Source organism: Oryctolagus cuniculus, chromosome 3 (assembly GCF_051225735.1).
Source record: "Oryctolagus cuniculus isolate XC-2025 breed Fujian yellow rabbit chromosome 3, ASM5122573v1, whole genome shotgun sequence".
In the NCBI taxonomy this organism is placed as follows: domain Eukaryota; kingdom Metazoa; phylum Chordata; class Mammalia; order Lagomorpha; family Leporidae; genus Oryctolagus; species Oryctolagus cuniculus.
The window spans coordinates 121,218,783-121,237,054 of NC_142869.1; the positions used below are offsets into that span (position 1 = coordinate 121,218,783).

At 53.5% G+C, this 18,272-nt stretch overlaps 2 protein-coding genes across 9 annotated transcripts in view; one reads left to right on the plus strand and one right to left on the minus strand.

The window, feature by feature from the left end:
- WDR33 (WD repeat domain 33) overlaps positions 1 to 6,681 on the plus strand; it is a 116,923-nt gene extending 110,242 nt beyond the window's left edge. For 4 of the 8 annotated variants that reach the window (XM_008258434.5, XM_002712200.6, XM_008258437.5 and 1 more), the window contains 4 exons: positions 2,473 to 2,639; positions 2,726 to 2,815; positions 3,407 to 3,622; positions 6,036 to 6,681. In XM_008258434.5, the coding sequence (XP_008256656.1) occupies positions 2,473 to 2,639; positions 2,726 to 2,815; positions 3,407 to 3,622; positions 6,036 to 6,265 (703 nt within the window). In that variant the 3' untranslated portion in view covers positions 6,266 to 6,681. The remainder of the gene's footprint in view (positions 1 to 2,472; positions 2,640 to 2,725; positions 2,816 to 3,406; positions 3,623 to 6,035) is intronic. The other 4 variants (XM_008258435.5, XM_008258438.5, XM_008258436.5 and 1 more) reach the window with 2 other exon arrangements.
- Positions 6,682 to 8,766: 2,085 nt separating this feature from the next.
- SFT2D3 (SFT2 domain containing 3) lies at positions 8,767 to 11,365 on the minus strand. Its single transcript, XM_051849656.3, has one exon. It carries the CDS (start codon positions 11,230 to 11,232, stop codon positions 10,582 to 10,584), a length of 651 nt encoding a protein of 216 aa, XP_051705616.1. The 5' UTR covers positions 11,233 to 11,365; the 3' UTR covers positions 8,767 to 10,581.
- Between the last annotated feature and the right edge of the window lie 6,907 nt (positions 11,366 to 18,272).

Consider the following 18,272-nt stretch of genomic DNA (forward strand, 5'->3'; position numbering starts at 1 on the left):
TCCAGCTGCTGACTCTAGCTTCCTGCTAATGTAGACCTCACGAGGCCATGGTGATGGCTCGAGTACTGGGGGTTCCCACCGCCCATGCAATGAGACCTGGGTCGAGTTCTTAGCTCCTAGCTTTGACCTTGACAAAGGTCACAGGCATTTGGATAAGAACGAACTCTCTGTCTCTGTCTCTGTCTCTCAAAAAAAGTTAATGGTGTAGTGCAAGAGAGAAAACACATTTTTACAGCAGAATACAAAGTGATATGTGTAGGAGGGAGGCTAGCTTTAGAAAATCCCAGCTTTTCTGAGCAGTTAGCGTCCTGATTGCCACAGGCTGGATCATCAGTCAGGGAGGGGCTGGCCTGTGGTGCAGCGACTTAAGCCACGCCTCGCAGGCATCCGGTAGCCCAGTGCCAGTGCGAGTCCCAGGTGCTCTGCTTCCAATCCAGCTCCCTGCTGATGTGCCTGAGAAGGCAGCACAAGATGGCCCAAGTGTTTGGGTCCCTGCCACCCAGATGGAGTTCCTGGCTCCTGACTTCAGCCTGGCCAGGCCTTGGCTGTTGCAGGCATTTGGCAAGTGAACCAGTGGATGGAAGAGCTGTCATTTTGTCTCTCCCTCCCTCTCTCTCTCTCTCTCTCTCTCTCTCTCTGTTGCTCTGCCTTTAAAAAAAAAAAAAAAAAAAACTACACTGTGAGGAAGCAGCTGTTCTCCCAATGCCACAGAATCACCCAGAGCACATGTTCATTGCAGAGGAGGAAGTGCTCCTTGACAACAGCAGAATCTGGTGGCTGCACAAACCTCGAGACAAACTGGCAGCTAAGCAGCTCTCTGCAAAAATAAGTACTCTGGGCCAGCACCGCGGCTCACTAGGCTAATCCTCCGCCTGTGGCGCCGGCCCACCAGATTCTAGTCCCGGTCAGGGTGCTGGATTCTGTCCCGGTTGCCCCTCTTCCAGACCAGCTCTCTGCTGTGGCCAGGGAGTGCAGTGGAGGATGGCCCAAGTGCTTGGGCCCTGCACCTACATGGGAGACCAGGAGAAGCACCTGGCTCCTGGCTTTGGATCAGTGCAGTGCGCCGGCCGCAGCGGCCATTGGAGGGTGAACCAATGGTAAAGGAAGACCTTTCTCTCTGTCTCTCTCTCTTACTGTCCACTCTGCCTGTCCAAAAAAAAAAAAAAACAAAAACAAAAACAAAAAAACTCTGAATCTGATCCCGAGGGAACAGTCAGATGAAGTGAGATTGTGGAGTACTCTGTGAAACACCTGTGTGGGTCTGCAAGGTGTCCGGGGTGTGAAAGATATGCGGGAGGGGACTTGGCTAGAATAAAGGACAGAGAGACATGACCAGAAGTGGCAGCGTGTGGCAATGGCAGCGTTCTGTCTTCCAAGACCATCAAGTGCGAAGGCCGTTTGGAGGACACTTGGGGGAAATTTAAGAAGCAATGTCACCCCCTTGAGAGGGGCAGTGGATTGTGGTGATGTGGGGAAAACACCCGTGCTCTTAGAGGAGGCAGCCTGAGTTGTTTGGGTGTGGAGTCAGCAGCGGGTTTCCAGTGTCTAGGGCACATGTCGGTGGGCAGCTGGGCGGAGAAAAGATGCAGTGCTTGTAGCCGAAGGGTAAGAGTGGATGAAGTGAGAAGGATCCATGGATGCGCACTGTGTGCCTTCAGCTTTACTGTACGTTTGAGTCAAATATTGGAAACTCAGGAAAGAGCAGGAGACCCTGGGTGCGAGAAGGGTACAGGCAGGGTGGCCAGCCAGCAGGTGGGCTTGCCTGTAAGCAGATGCCCACCTGCCCACAGGCCAGGCATCTACGGAGCAGGGCCATTGGGCCGGCTCACGGCTGCTTAGGCCTGCCCAGGTTGGAGGCTGGGGACCTAGCAGGTAGCAGAGCAGATACCCCAAACTGAAGTCCAGCAGAGTTGGCAGACATGATCTCTAGAACCCTGGCCCCCCCACCCCCGATGATGTAAGTAGTAAGTGTTCATCATAAAAATGGAGCTGATGATGAAAGCGCTTGGGAGGCAGCAGTGCAGTCAAGAGCCTGGGCTTAGGGATCCAGACTGGCTGAGGTCAGATCAGAGCCCTTGCTTAGCGTCCTGAAGCAAGTGCCTGCAGCTCTGCGGGCCTCAGCCGGCTCGCCGGAGCATTGGCGTTCACGGAACCAGCTCCACGTGCTGGTGGTGAGGAGGAAACGGAAGGAAACGTGGAAGGCACTTGATCGCTGTAAGCACTTAACGAAACGGTCACCGCTGCAGTCATCCTGCACGGCAGAAGGAAAAGTGACCGCGCCCTCGGTCTCTCCCTCCTGTCTGCACCTCTGACGCTGGGGTCGGACCGTGTGCTTTCCTAAGTGTGTGCTTTCACCTCTGTCTTCTCCGGTCCAAGGGGCACCTCTCCCACCTCCCTGTGCCCCTGCGCAGTGGGCGGCCCGAGCCACAGGCCTTGCCCCGAGGTGGACGCTCTGCTCTTTCCTCTCTGCAGCTTCCGAAGAGGGGCCCCCCCGCCGAGGCATGAGGGCCGTGCCCCCCCCAGAGGGAGGGACGGTTTCCCTGGTCCTGAAGACTTTGGGCCGGAGGAGAGTTTTGATGTGGCTGAGGAAGCGGCCCGAGGCCGGGATCTCAGAGGTCGAGGTCGGGGAACCCCACGAGGTGAGCGGTGGGGCCGGGGAGGCAGGGCTGAGGCCACGCTGCCCCCAGCAGGGTGTGAGTGCCTTGCTCTTGGCTCCATTGCATAGGAGGAAGGAAGGGTTTGCTCCCCACTCCGGACGAGTTCCCACGCTTTGAAGGACGAAAGCCAGACTCCTGGGATGGAAACCGAGAGCCAGGTAAGGAGGGCCGAGTGCCATCCCAGAGTGGGGCCGCCAGCTCCTCGCCCTCCTCCACGCCTCTCCCCGCTGGCCGGGCTGTCTTCCTGCCCATCTACCCCAGCGGCAGCAGATTGGACAGAGAAGGGCTTTGTCCCGTTACAAAACAACACTATCCACCAAGTGCTTCAAGTGTTAGGAGGTAAAGTTATCTGATCCACAGTGTGCTTGGTCTTAATTGCTGGCACGGGAAATGTTAGTAGGTAGAGCTTTCATTAGCAAATCTTTGTGGGATCCTCAGTCATTTCTTAGAGTCTAACGGTATCCTGAGGCTCAAGTAGCTGAGGACCACTGGGCAGGCTCGCCTGCCGTGCCTCCTCAGGAGGAACTGTGAGGTTGAAGTTCAGCGTTTTTTTAAGCAGTTGCCCTGTGACTTAGACTTGGCCTGCGCTGTGGCGGGAGGCTGGCCGGTGTTTCCTGCTTGGAATCCCGAGTGGGGCTCTGGGGACTCGGGGTTCTCGGCAGCGCCATCTCCAGCTGCCTGGGCTGCACCGCATGCTGTGGCAGCCGCGTCGCAGTCTCCGCTTCATGCTTCCGTGGTTCCTGTTTCAGGGCCTGGTCATGAGCATTTCCGTGACGCTCCCCGCCCTGATCATCCCCCTCATGATGGTCATTCCCCAGCCAGCAGAGAACGCTCCTCTTCTCTCCAAGGCATGGACATGGCGTCCCTCCCGCCCCGAAAGCGCCCTTGGCACGATGGGCCAGGCACGTCCGAGCACCGAGACATGGAAGCCCCAGGAGGCCCTTCTGAAGACCGAGGAGGCAAAGGTAAAAGGGCGTGGGGGGTGTGGGGTCTGGGGGAGGCCTCAGCCGTGCCTGTTGCATGGGGTCCTGCCAGGGTACCGTGCTCCAAAAGGTGGCGTGCGTGTGGCCGTTGGGGCCCCACCAGGGCTGGGCGGGGCCATCCCCCAGTGCCCGCAGCTCTTTGGAGGATCAGTTCTTGGCCAGCGTGCCTCAGCACCGTCTGCTGGCCTCGCCAGCTGGAGCCTCCTGTTCTGAGCAGCCGTTGGGCCCTCCCCCAGGGCTGCCCAGAGCCCCCCAAGGGGTCCTCGGTGGGAGGGAGGAGTTGTCCTCTTCCAGGTTCTGCGCTGCTTTTTGCAGTCTGGGCCTGGGAAGAGCACTGTTTTCAGTGGCAGGTTCTTAGCACTGGAAATGCCTGTGTATAGGGGGCAGTAGACTGTCTCTGCAAATAGAAACTTTGGGTTCTTATATTTTTAAAATGCTTGTTTATTTTATTTGAAAGGCAGAGAGAGCTAGAGAGTGGTGGGTAGGTGTGTGAGGGAGTGTATCTTCCACCTGCTGGTTCACTTCCCAACTGTTCACAACATCCAGGGCTGGGCCAGGCCAAAGCCAGGAGCTCCAAACTCCAGCCATGCCTCCCACAAGGGTGGCAGGGCCCCAAGTACTTAAGTCTTAGTCCTCTGCCTCGCAGGATGCATTAGCAGGCAGCTGGGCCCTATGTGGAGTAGCTGGGACGCCAGTGTGGGAAGCAGGTGGCACAAGTGGCAGCTTCATCCACTGCACCAGCCCACCCACCTCTGTATTTTACAGGGGGCGCTTACCCCTTTAGCTGGGGTAGCAGCCACTGAATACTAACCAGAAGTCTGCTCTCAGCTTAGGTTGGGCAGCTGCGGGAAAGACTTTCAGGCCCTGTGCCCTGACCATGCGCCGCTCCCCGAGTTAACCTGCTTGGTGTTCACAGTGCTTCCACTGCAGAGTTGGGCGTGGTGGTTTGGTTGTTCTCAGAGCAAAGCCACTTCTGCATGAATCTCCAGCAGGTCTTCGCCACCTCCATGTGTGGCTCGTTGTTAGTTCACTAGGATCTTGGGCAACTTCACGGGCACGCGGGCCACCTCTGCAGGTCCAGGGTATGTGCCAGTGTGGCAGTGACCTGCCGCCTGGCGGCTCCTCTGCCCGGGCATACTTGGGGGCCACGTCACACTGGGAGAAAAGCCAAAAAGCAGCTCTTACCTCTTCTCCTAACTATGTTTAAGCTCTGTTCAAAAACTTAGGACAGATAAAGTTTTATTTTTATTTATTTAGAAATTAGGGTTGTGGTTTTCACTTAAATTTTCCTTAAAGGACAGATAGATTCCACATGCTAGCCCATTCCCCCAGATACTTGCAGCAGCGGGGACTGGGCCAGGCTGAAGCCAGGAGCCAGGCGCTCCATCTGGGTCTCCCATGTGGGTGGCAGGAACCCAAGTTCTTGAGCCATCATCATCTGCTGCCTACATCAGCAGGAAACTGGATTGCAAGCAAAGAGGGGGGGAGGGGCTCAGTCCTAGGTACTCAGATATGGGATGTAGGCATCTCAAGTAGTAGCTTAGCCTGCTTGTGTCACAGTGCCCGCCCCAATAAAAGGTGTGTGTGTGTATATATATATATATATATATATATATATATGATGTATTTATTTATTTGAAAGGCAGAGTTACAGAGAAAAAGAGACAGAGAGGTCTTCTATCTGCTGGTTCACTCCCTAAATGGCCACAATGGCTGAGGCTGGGCCAGGCTGAAGCCAGAAGCTTTATCTGGGTCTCCCGCATGGGTGCAGGGGTCCAAGTACTTGAGCCATCCTCCGCTACCTTCCCAGGCATATTAACAGGGAGCTGGATCAGAAGTGGAACAGCCAGGATTCAAACCTGCACCAATATGGGATGCCAGCAGTGCAGATGGCAGCTTAACCTTTTATGCCACAGCACTGGTACCCCCCTCCCCATACAGTTTTAAAAGGTAGTGTTTTAATAATACCTAAACATTTGTGGGTTCAACTCTGAAACAAATTAAGCTATCCTTGGGAAGAAGTAATTCTTAAACCCAATGCTCTTCAAAAAATCTTTTCTTTCACTCAGAAAGGAAGCCACCGGGCACGTGTCACAGCAGTGTCTCCCAGCTGGGTGCTTGTTGTTGACATTGTGGTCGTTTGTGCATCTCACTCGCTTCCACAGTCAAGTCTCTGCTTTTCAGAACTCTTGAACACCCCCTGGAGTCCTCGCTCCAACCTCTCCTCTGGTCCGTGGGTGTCGCCAGGCTACTCTGTGTGGATCTCGTGGTTTCCTGTTATGTCACACAGCCTTGAGGCCAGGCCACAAGCCCCCGTGGGGTTGAGGTGGTGGCTGGGCCTGGCTGACCATCTCTACTACAGAAAGTCACCTGGGAAATCAATGTTTTGTTTCAGGCCGAGGGGGCCCAGGACCTTCCCAGAGAGTGCCAAAATCCGGCCGTTCCAGCTCTTTGGACGGAGACCACCATGATGGATACCACAGAGACGAACCTTTCGGGGGCCCCCCGGGCAGTGGCACGCCTTCTCGAGGGGTCCGGAGTAGCAGTACCTGGGGTAGAGGAAGTAACATGAACTCTGGCCCACCGAGGCGGGGCTCTTCCCGGGGCGGTGGAAGGGGTCGGTAGGAGTCGGCGCCGTGTGCCCCAGGCCCGCCTGGACGGTTGTTAAGAACTTCTGGTCGACTCCACCAAGTCCGCACCAGTGTAGTCCTGAACTCTTCTCTGGGGCAGCTGCATCCCAGGAGCCCCTAAAGACGTCTTCAAGATGGAGAGACTGCTGCCGGCTCCCGAGCAGCTGGCCCCGTCTGGTCCTGTCCACCCTCCTCTCCCTAACCCCCATGTTGTTTCGTGAAGATAAAAGCTGGAATCTTTTTTTTTTTTTTCCTTTCCCTTAGTGTCATGAGACATGGAGCACCTCCACAAATTTAAATTCATGTCCAATTGGAAATTTATTTCTATATGTACAGTTTGTCAGAGAAAAACATTAAGTTGTTTTTGTATGAATACAGAATGTGACTTATGCAAGAATTAACAGAAAACAACTAGTTGTGAAGTGTTTGCCTTAAGGAACCCTGGGTTCTCAGATGGCGGGGGGTGTGGTTGTCGCTGATGTTCACGAGCATACTTGATGGGAGCCCCAGGTCTCTGTAAACACATGTGCTGTCACACTGTGTTGTTAAGAGTGAGGAAAGCTCTAAAATGATGCTAGTGTGTTCTGAAGCAGGTTCCAGGCTTTAGACCTGCGGATGGAATCTTACACACACCTTCCCTGGGGGTCTCGTGGCAATCACTTTAGATTTGAACCGCCTTGTTTTGATGGAGAGGAACTGGGTTTAAGAGAGAAATTAAGTACACAAACCCTTTGGACAACGTAAAGCATTTCACTATTACATTGAAAAGGACTGGACTGAAATGTCTCCCGAAAATACTTTAGCCATATGAGCTGTGTGGAAATACCGGCACTGAATGCAGAGGATGGTTCTAACTTAAGTAACCCAGGAAGTTCTTAACCATGGCAAGTCGCTTGTGTTATAAACATGTCACATTTGGTCTGGTTTGGATTGGCAGCCAAACATTCAGTTTGAGCTACCCGATGATACTTTCTGTACGGACCCTTAGTTTTTGGGGTTTTTGTTTTGTTTTGAAGATTTATTTATTTGAAAAGTAGAGTTAGAGAGAGGCAGAGGCAGAGAGGTCTCCATCCACTGATTCATTCCCTCAGTAACTGCAACAGCTGGAGCTGATCTGAAGCCAGGAGCCTGGAGCTTCTTCCAGGTCTCCCATGTGGGTGCAGGGGCCCAGGGACTTGGGCCATCTTCCACTGCTTTCCCAGGCCACAGCAGAGAGCTGGATTGGAAGTGGAGCAGCCAGAACTCGAACCAGTGCCCATATGGGATGCCGGCACTGCAGGTGGGGACCTTACCTGCTAGCCTGCTAGGCCACAGCACGGGTCCTTGACACATAGTTTTTACAATAATTTTTTTTTTTTTTTAAAGACTTACTTATGGCCGGTGCCGCAGCTCAATAGGCTAATCCTCCACCTGCGGCGCCGGCACACCAGATTCTAGTCCCGGTTGGGGTGCCGGATTCTGTCCTGGTTGCTCCTCTTCCAGTCCAGCTCTCTGCTATGGCCCGGGAGTGCAGTGGAGGATGGCCCAAGTGCTTGGGCCCTGCACCCGCGTGGGAGACCAGGAGAAGTACCTGGCTGGCCCCTGGCTTCGGATCAGCGCGGTGCACCGGCCGCAGCAGCCATTGGGGGGTGAACCAATGGAAAAGGAAGACCTTTCTTTCTCTTACTGTCCACTCTGTCAAAAAAAAAAAAACAAAAAAACAAACTTATTTGAAAGGTAGAGCAACAGAGGGAGGAAAAGGGAGTAGAGATGGGGAGAAGTATCTGTTGGTTCACTCCCCAAATGGCCACAACAGCCAGGTCTGAGCCAGGCCAAAGCCAACATCTCCATCCTGGTCTCCCACGTGGGTTGCAGAGGAAGTACTTGGGCTATCATCCATTGCCTTTCCAGGCACATTAGCAGAAAGCTGGATTGGAAGAACAGCTGGGATAGAGCAGCTGGGACTTCCAGCCGCACTCTGGTATGGGATGCCAGCATCACAAACGGGCTCACCCACCATACCACGGCAGCCCCAAGGTGGCTTTTCTTATTAAAGGGACATTTGGGTGGGCCCTGACATTTCATCACATTGCCAGCTTCAGTTTGATGTCAGAGTTTACTTGGCAAATGTAGGTGTTCTGTCTTCAGTGGTTGCTTAGAAAAGGAATATTGATGTAGTTAGCTGGTACATAAAAACCTCTTCTCTGGTTCTAGATTAATGTAAAAAAGTTGCATCAGTTTTTATTCTGAGGAGTAAGAAAATGTCAACCTGCTACACTGTTTTCTGAGATGTTAGACACTAGAGACTCCAGGTGAGTTTTTTTCAATTTCATTTTGAAATGGAAAACATCTGATTGTCAGCACCTCCTCTGAGCACCCGCTGAGGTGACTCCAGTAGTGCTTTGGGTTAGTGGGTGTTCCGTACCTGCCCTGCAGGAGAGACGCTTAGAGAAACTGTAATCAAATTCAAAGAAGCTAAAAAGGAAGCCACAGACCAAACCCACATGGCAATCATGCTTTTTTCCTGAGGTGAATGTGGGAAGAATTTTATTAATATTTTAGGCTTTAACTTTAAAACAGTACATCAGTAAGCAGATAACCAAATCACACTTGGAGAATGGATTCACTTTAGAGAAAACAGAAATCTCTTATACATTGATTCTCAGAACATGGATATATATGGCATTTTAAAACATCACTACTGAAATACATAGAAGACACCGTCCTTCGAATTTTTGAACATTTCTTGGAAAAACATTGGAAACAGTTAAAATCTGGATTTAGGAAACAGAATATCATTAACTAAAAATGTGTTCAACACTGACATCTTCAGCCATGTAAACTCCAGAGAAATTTTTAACTAGAGCAGAAAATCCAAGGGCCCACAAAGAACAGCCGGCCAATGGCTCAAAGCCTTCCAATTAAAATTTTTTTTCTCCAGAAAAACACTGCATTTACCTGCCCTGAGGTAGGGAACCCTCTTCACCGAGGGGCAAACAGGCAGTACGCTGAGTGAATACTGGTGATGAGTCTGCAAACCCACAGTGTGGATGCTGCCACCAGCGTCAGTTCTTGGCGGAAGGCTTGTGGCATGGATCAGGACCTAGAAAACTTCTATTTTAAGGTTGGAGGAAAGAATAGTGTCCTATTGCACCCAACAAACACCCTCCTAAGGCAACACAGGCACACAGTGCCAGAAAATGACCTTCAAATTGTGCAAGTCAATGCCAGAACGGTTGTGAACCTTGGACGTGGATCCCTCTCTGCCCACCTGGGTCCCAGCCCCTGACCTGAGGCCTAGCTCTTCAGGCAATTCAGAACCACTGTCTCCGCACTCACATTCTAAATACGTTTCACTTACTAGTTAACAGCTACTGACAAAAAGCATCTGAGTCTTCTGGACTCATCAGGATATTGGGCCTGAATCTGGCCATGAATTAAGGTAGGTAAAAGTAAAGGCTTGAACTTCAACTCAAGGAAATTCGCAATTAGGAAAAGCATCTTCTATTGCATACGAATCCGTCTGCAAATTGTACACAATGGTTTAAAAAGCAGGCAATAAAATTTGGAAATGATCATCAGAGCTTGGAGAAACTGTTTCCATCAAACATGGAATTCTCCCAGGATTCCCTATGCCCTGTTCTGCGGTAGCATCTGCAAGCATTTCCATGTATCTTAGCCAATACCACGCCTCTTCGAACAGAAATTCTTTTGGTCCATTGCGTTCATCACTTATTACGAACTAATTTTCCATGTTATCAGGCACCATATTTACAATTTCTGTAACTGACCAAAAATCGAGGTAAACGATCTTAAGAATTTTAATGCCAGAGGCTAAATCTAACCTTTAATCCGATACCCTCTGGATTCATTTGCACAGCAAAGTAAATAATTTCCAAGTCTAACGTATAGCAAAAACAAAACCAAGAAGCTCTTGGGGCTAAAATACATAGCCCATTGGATTTTTTAAAAGACAAAAGGTAAAAAAATCTGAGAAAAATCACAAAAACAGCTAATTCAAGGAACCATATTTTTTTTAACCCAGGTGAGTCTAAAACCATAGCTAATGCAGAAGTAACTAACAGCCGTTTCACAGTGTGTCATCAGTGGCAAAAATCTGGCGTTTCCAGAACGCAGGCTTCGGAATGCAGCACAAAACGCGGAAACGCTCTAAGTCTCAGTTCGTGACGGCCGCTCGACGGTCAGCACCGAGCCTCCAGCCGGGTCCGGGCGTCCAGTCCTGGAGCCCACGGCACAGTCTTCCGCTCCGCCGACGCCGGCTCGGCCCGCTGCTGGCTCCGCGTCCTCCCTCGACGGCGCGGCCCCGCTCTCTCACACGGGCAGCGTCTTGGGCAGGCCGGCGCCGCGGCCCAGGCGGCCCAGCGCGAGCCGCAGCGCGGCGCCGCTACCCCAGGGCATCAGGCCCAGCAGCGCGGCCAAGAGCGCGGCCACCTGCGCGCAGGCGCCCAGCGCGGTGAGCACCGTGCTGCGCAGCCCCAGCGCCGCGTACAGCGTGGCGCCCAGCGCGGCCACGTAGAGCAGCGTGGGCCGCGACGGCGTCTCCTCGCCCCGCAGCAGGCGCCCGCACGCCGCGCCGCCCCGCAACAGCGCGCCGCCGGCCAGCGCCAGCGCCGAGCCCAGCGACCAGAGCAGCGCGAACTTGCGCGCGCGGAGCAGCAGCACGGGCGCGTAGAGCGCGGCCAGGCCGAAGCAGAGCGCGGCCAGCAGCAGGCACCCGCCGCCCGCCGCCAGCCGCTGCCCACGAGTCACGGTGGGCAGGCACGTCGGGCCCGCTGCCGGCTCCGCGGGGCTCCGCGTCCACGTCCAACGAAGGCCCGCGCGGCCCAGCCACGCCCCCGCCGGCCCGCCCCCGGCCGCAGGCTCTTCCGTCTTCTCTGCGGCGAGTAGCGGCTCGGCGGCCGCCGTTCCGCCGGCTTTGCCCTGCGCCAGGTACTCCTGCAGCTGGCGGTGGAGGTCCGCCATCTTGGACGGGGCGCTGACAGGAGGGAAAGGCCGCGGCTCACTTCCGGCTGTCGGGCGCTGGCGGAAGTGGTTGGACCCTCGGGCGCCGGTTGGTCGGGCCTGGCGGAAGGGGTGGGGCCTGTGGCCCGCGCGAAAAGTGTTCAGCCTGGTTCTCGGTGGACGTTAGCTGTCGCCGCGCGTTACTAGGCTTGTAGTCACTCTCCCAGTGACTGTAGCTTTTGTGTTCGCCGTGTGGCGCACGTACTTTGTACGTACCAGATAAGCCCTATAAGCACTAAAATATGGGGGCGAGGGCGCCCTGCGCTTAAGGGAATGTGTCCTGACAGCATCAGAATACGCAAACTCTTGTTTCTTACCGTTGCTGGCTAATTGCAGTTACCGCAAAGTTAAAAAGTGGATTTTTAATAAAGTTCAGACCTTCAGGGCTCTTTTTTTTTTTTTTTTTTTTTTTTTTTTTAACGGGGAAGCTGGTAGAATAGACGGGTTAACCCACACCCCGACCAGTCTGCTGGTTCTATTTCGCATTTGGGCAAAGCCCCGTGATGGTGTCGTGGTTGGGTTTATCCCTCCGTTTTCTCGTCTCCGACTCGTCCTCGCCCGACGGGCTGGCCCGCATCCGGCCAGTTCCCGATCTGTTGCGGGGCAGCCCCCTGGAGATGCACCTGCCTGTGCTGTCCCCCCCCCCCCCCCCCCCGCCTCCTTCTGCTTCCTCCTGTCCCTGCCATGCAGCCTCGGTGCACCTTCCCCAGGTGTGCTCAGCTTCCCCACGTGTGACGGTGTATTTCTTCCGGACTGGGCCAGCTGCTGCCTTTCACCTCCCTCTCCCTAGCGCTTGGCAAGCCTGTTGCAAGGGTACAACCAAAAACGGTTGGCAGATTGGGCCAAGCTGACAGTTGGCAGTGCAGTGTAGGTGCCCTCAAGGTGCTGCTGAAGTGCCCGATAATCGACTGCCCCCAAGAATCAGAGGCCACCAGAGTCCAAAAGTCGAAGCAAATTGCAGGGATCGTTTATTGCGAGTTCGAACTCGGACCCTCCCCGCCTTCTCAGTAACAGTGGTATGGCAAAGGAGAGCCCCCAGCCCAGTTTACACAAAGCTTATATAATCCAGTACAAACAGGTCTATACGTAAGCACTTTCTTATTTTCTCTTTGGCTGTCTTTATGAACCTATGCATTTCATTGGTGCTTTTAAAAGTGAAAGCTACTGTCTAAAAAGGAGGAAGTGAAGAAATAATCTTAAACAATAAAAGAACTGTGATATGCACCTGTGGTCCCTGATCTTGATCTTACATCTCCGGGAATTGTTGGCCGTTCCTCGGTTCTGAGAACTCTGTCTAACCGTGGTGAAAGAGGGAGGATGTGAAACGGGGGCAAGCAAGCAAGCAGAGTACAGAAGCCAAAACCACAATGAGCAAAGGTGCTGGCTGTGAGGCCCCCTTTCGCTGCCTGAAATGATCGATTGAAAGAAAATCTGGGCTGGCGCCGTGGCTCAGTAGGCTAATCCTCCGCCTTGCGGCGCCGGCACACCAGGTTCTAGTCCTGGTCGGGGCGCCGGATTCTGTCCCGGTTGCTCCTCTTCCAAGCCAGCTCTCTGCTGTGGCCAGGGAGTGCAGTGGAGGATGGCCCAAGTGCTTGGGCCCTGCACCCCATGGGAGACTGGGGGAAGCACCTGGCTCCTGCCTTTGGATCAGCGTGGTGCGCCAGCTGCAGCACGCCAGCCGCGGTGGTCATTGGAGGGTGAACCAGCGGCAAAAGGAAGACCTTTCTGTCTGTCTCTCTCTCTCACTATCCACTCTGCCTGTCAAAAAAAGAAAAGAAAAAAAAAAAAAAATCTGGCCCAAGTGCTTGGGCCCCTGCCACCCAACATGGGAGCCTGTTGGCTCTTTGGAGGGTGAACCTGTGGATGGAAGATCTCTTTGAGACTGTCTCTGTGTCATTCTGCCTGTCAAATCTTTCTTTAAAAATCTGTTTTGCTGAATGTAATAAATGGCTTTTTTTTTTTTAAGATTTACTTATTTGAAAAAGAGAGAAGGAGAGACAGAGATCGATCTTGCATTTGCCAGTTCACACCCCAAATGGCTGCAACAGTCATATCTGGGCCATACTGAAGCCAGAAGCTTCTTCAGGCTCTGCTATGGGAGTGCCTGAGAAAGCAGTAGAAGATGACTCAAGTAATTGGGAGATGTAGAAGAAGCTCCTGGTTCCTGGCTTTGGGTGGGCCCAGCCCCTGGCTGTTATAGCCATTTGGGGAGTGAACCAGCAAATGGAAGATTTCTCTCTCTCTCTCTCTCTCTCCCTCTCTCTGTAATTCTGTCAAATAAATAAATCTTAGGAAAGAAAAAGCTGGTGAGGTGTTTATGATCTCTCAAGTCTCATTTCTGTGCATCCCTGCTGTCCAGCCCCCAACACAGTCTTCCTGGGCAGCCTTGGGTCGGCTCCTCGTGGGCTGCGGGCTGCTGAGACTCCGCCTGCACAGCGGCCTCAGCCGTGACACGGGCCATTTCTGTAGCCACTGGCCACACGCAGCATTGGCCACAGTGCCACCGAGGAACTGAATTTTTCATTTTCATCAATCCATTATTTATAATCACTGCGTTTAAAACATAATTTATACAGGTTGCTACATATGACATAATGTGTAATTCCTATAGATTCCACATCTAATAGCTACGTGTGACTGGTGGCTTTTGTACCAACAGTGCAGCTGTTGCAAATACAGGAATGTGGGGTAAGGCTTGCTACAGGTTCCCAGCTGCGGATATCTGTAAGAGCTGTGCCAAGCAGAGGAGCACGTGACCCCTGACATTCTGATTTCCTTCAGGGGCGTTTTGGGTTGTGGCCACACCCGCGGCCCCCGCGGCCTTTGGCGACCGAGCCCAAGGGACGGGAATCGGAGAAGCGCGTCCGGGCTGCAGACGCGCGGGTCTCCCAGCAGGGGGCGCTGGTGGTCCGTTGCGCCGTCTCATGCACTGTTGCCACCTACCCCGGCGGGGGCTGTTTCCTTAAGCCTGCTGGGGAAACTGAGGAGGAGACCGGCTCCGGAGTCCTCGACGCCCGCTGCGGCGTGGGCTGGCCTGCCGAGGTCCCGCGTTTGCCGGGGACAGCCCTTGGACGTCCTCCCTCCTGGGCGGTCTGCTGCCAAGCAAACCGCGCGGAGACAAGGGGCCTGCGGGCACCGCCGGCTGCTGGTGATGAAGCTACCCTGAGCCTGGCCACTCAGGCAGAGGCGGCCTCCCGAGGGCGCTGACTTTGCCGCGTTTCATCCCACTTGTCCCAGGCGCAACGGGCCCGGCAGCGCAGCTGCCTCCGCAGTGGACTGGGGGTACTTTCTGTGTCCTCAAGAGTGGCCTGGCCCGGCTGGTCAAGATGCACCCAGTGGGGCCGGCCAGGTGGGAGGGGGCTGGCTTTTCGCTTTGGGGGTCCCCAGGCATGGGCCCGTGGAATTCAAGGGGGCTTTGGAAAGTTCACGGAAAAAAGTAATGTTCCACGTGGGCACCAGATGGTGTCCAGGCTGCTCCACTTCCGATCCAGCTCCCTGCTAATGCGCCTGGGAAAGCAGCGAAAGGTGGCCCAAGTGCTTGGGCCCCTGCACCCACAGTGGGGGGTTAGACCGGGAGGAGCCTCCTGGCTCCTGGTTTCGGCCTGGCCTGACCACGGCATTTGTGGCCATTTGGGGAATGAACCAGTGGATGGAAGATCTCTCCTCTCTCTCTCTCTCTCTCTCTCTCTCTCTCTCTCTCTCTCTCTTTTACTGTGTGTGTGTCTCTATCTCTACATTTCAAATAAACAAAAGAAAAAAACATTACAACAGAAAGACAGGTTTTTGGGTGAAAGGTAGATAAGAAGACTTGCTGTACCAAGCCACAGTGGCACGGTCTGCATCTGAGGGTGCTGGGAAGATGACCTGGACCAGACATGGGGGTTTGGTTGGTGGAGAGGAGGAATCATCCCCACTGAACTCGGCAAAACGGTCAGCCATGGGAATACGGCCGATGATCTTTCCCACAGCCTTATAGATGTGCGCTACAACTTTACATGTTTATCATTGCTTCATTTGCTGATAGCAACCGCGAGCACCTTTCATGGGTATAACATCTTAGTAATATTGTGAATTAGTTTTGACTGAGATTGATCTGAAGTGTCAGTTTTGGGGTGGCTGCTTAGCTCCCTTAGCAGAGTCCCAGGGCTCAGTACACACACAATATTCGCTCCGGCTCCTGGCTCCAGCTGATACATATCCTGGCAGGCAGCCGTGATGGCCTTGGGAGGTAGATTCCTGCCACACCCATGGGAGACCTGGACCAGGTTCTTAGCTCCTGGCTTCAGCCTGGTCCAGTCCTTGACTGTCGTGGGCATTAAGGGAGTGAATAGGAGTGAATGGGAGATTCATTCATATTCTCTCTCTCTCTCTGTCTTTCTCTCTCTCTCTCTGTCTCTGTCTTTCTCTTACTCTCTGTCTTGCAAAACTTTCCAGTGTTATTGGTATGTTCCAGGCTATGAAAGAGTACAACAAAAGACAAAATTTGAAATGGCTTTTATCTGCCTGGCCTTATGGTGCTTGCATTTGCAAAGTTAAAAGCTGTCGCTCCCCGTCTTCATGGAGGAACGACACTAAACCCTGCCTAGGCTTCATATCCGAGTCACGGCACCATTATGTCGCTCCCCCTCTTCGTGGAGGAACGACACAGGACCCTGCGCTGTTCTTTCGTCTGCTCGGCCCTCCCCGGGTTTGCTGCTGGTTCTTCCCGGGTTGGCTACTGTCCCTTCCACCTCTGTGGAAGGGCGGTTCCCCCTGGCCACTTTCCCCACTTCCGCAGGGGAGTGGCACACCGCCGGCCGGCTCTCTCGGGGGCTGCACAGGTGTTCCCCTTAGATGTTCCTCTTAGATGTTCCTGGTGCATGCCGTCTCTCTCCTCCTTTATAGTCCTCCTCCGCCAATCCTAACTCGGCTGCCCACACGCCGAGCACGCTGCTCTCCTCCAATCAGGAGCAAGTCCTACAGTTTATTGGTTGAACTGGAGGCAGCTGTGTAGAAGCTGTTTTCTTCTCTCCCAGCGCCATATTGTGGGAGAGCAGATGCATAGAATAAGTCTTAATTCCAGTAACTTAGTCTAGTCTGAGTTGCTCCCCACAAAAGCTAGCAGAGTTTTCACAATTTGATGGGTTTGGTTACTTGGTTACAGATTATTGCTGCGCTGCGCTGATCCAAAGCCAGGAGCCAGGTGCTTCCTCCTGGTCTCCCATGCGGGTGCAGGGCCCAAGGACCTGGGCCATCCTCCACTGCACTCCCAGGCCACAGCAGAGAGCTGGACTGGAAGAAGAGCAACCGGGACAGAACCGGTGCCCCAACCAGGACTAGAACCCGGGGTGCCGGCACCACAGGCGGAGGATTAGCCAAGTGAGCCGCGGTGCCAGCCATGAACTTTTTACCTGGACACAATCTGTTGTATGAGTATTGCCTGTTTAAATCACAGGTTGGGGCTGTCGCTGTGGCACAGTGGTTAAAGCTGCTACCTGCCACACTGGCACTGATTCAACTCCTGGCTGCACCACCTCTGATCTAGCTCCCTACTAATGCACCAGGGGAAAGCAGTTGAAGATGGCTCAAGTCCTTGGGCCCCTGTACCCATACGGGAGACCTGGAGGAAGCTCCTGGCTCCTGGCGTCACCCTGGCTCAGCCCTGGCTGTGTGGCCATCTGGGGAGTGAATCAGCAGATGGAAGATGTCTCTCTCTCTCTCTCTCTCTCTCTCTCTCTCTCTGTAACTCTGATTTTTCAAATAAAGTCTTTAAAAAAATAAATTACAAGATTCCCTCCTTTCCCCCTTTCAATTGTCTGACCTGCAGGTCCTTCGACTCGCTGACTTTGCCCCTACCTTTCAGGAGACACAGGCGCCCCTGGTTGTACAGGACACACCTGAGACCCATTTCTTAGACTTGGTGTCACCGATACAGGAGGCTTAGGGTGGTCTCTGGGTTGTTTGGGGATAACATATCACCTACTGGATTGGGTGGGCTGAGCTTCACGTAAGTTCTGTGGTTCCAGAATGTGGTGACGGTGGAAAAGTGGCCCCACCTGTCTTAGCCCAGCTCCTGCCGCTAGACCCAGAATCCCCAGGGACTAGGTTGCTTCCTAAGACTAGAGGTTATTTGGCTTCCAGTTCTGAATGTGGAGAAGTCCAAGGCTATGGTACCAGCGTGTGGGTGGCTCCTGGCAGAAAGGGCCAGTGGGCGAGTCCCAAGAGACAGAGGGGAACAACAGGGGTAGACTCTATAACAGCCTGCGCTCATGGGAACTCACCCACACTCATGGGACCTGCGTGAACACCTGCCCTCATCATCAAGTCCCACCCCCTCGCAATGCTGTGACATTGGCGAGGATGAACCACGTTTAAACCACGGCACCACCCCTTTATGTTCCAGGAGACCGCTAACGGCAGGGGACCACCTCCTGCTTGCAGGCAGGAGCCCTGTTTCTCCTTTACCATGACTTCCTTATTCACCTGCTTCTGGAAAGCCCCAGGTACCTTCCTCTTCCGGGACACATCCCTCGTCAATGAGGCGTGAATAATCACCCAGTGCCTTTCACACTGTTCACAATCTGTCCGAGTCCATAGTAGCTCATGCAATCTGACATTTTCAAAGAATAGCATGCCATGGGGCTGGTGCTGTGGCACAGTGGGTAACAGCCGCCGCCTGCAGTGCTGGCACCCCATATGGGCACTGGTTCAAATCTCAGCTTCTCCACTTCCCATCCAGCTCTCTGCTATGGCCTGGGAAAGCAGTAGAAGATGGCCCAAGTCCTTTGGGCCCCTGCACCCACATGGGAGACCTTGAAGAAGCTCCTGGATCCTGGCTTCAGATTGGCTCATCTCTGGCTGTTGCAGCCAATTGAGGAGTGAACCAGCAGATGAAGATCTCTCTCTCTCTCTCTCTCTCTCTCTCTCTCTCTCTCTCTCTGCCTCTCCTTCTCTCTGTGTAACTCTGACTTTCAAATAAATAAATAAATAAATAAATAAATAAATATATTTTTTAAAGAAGA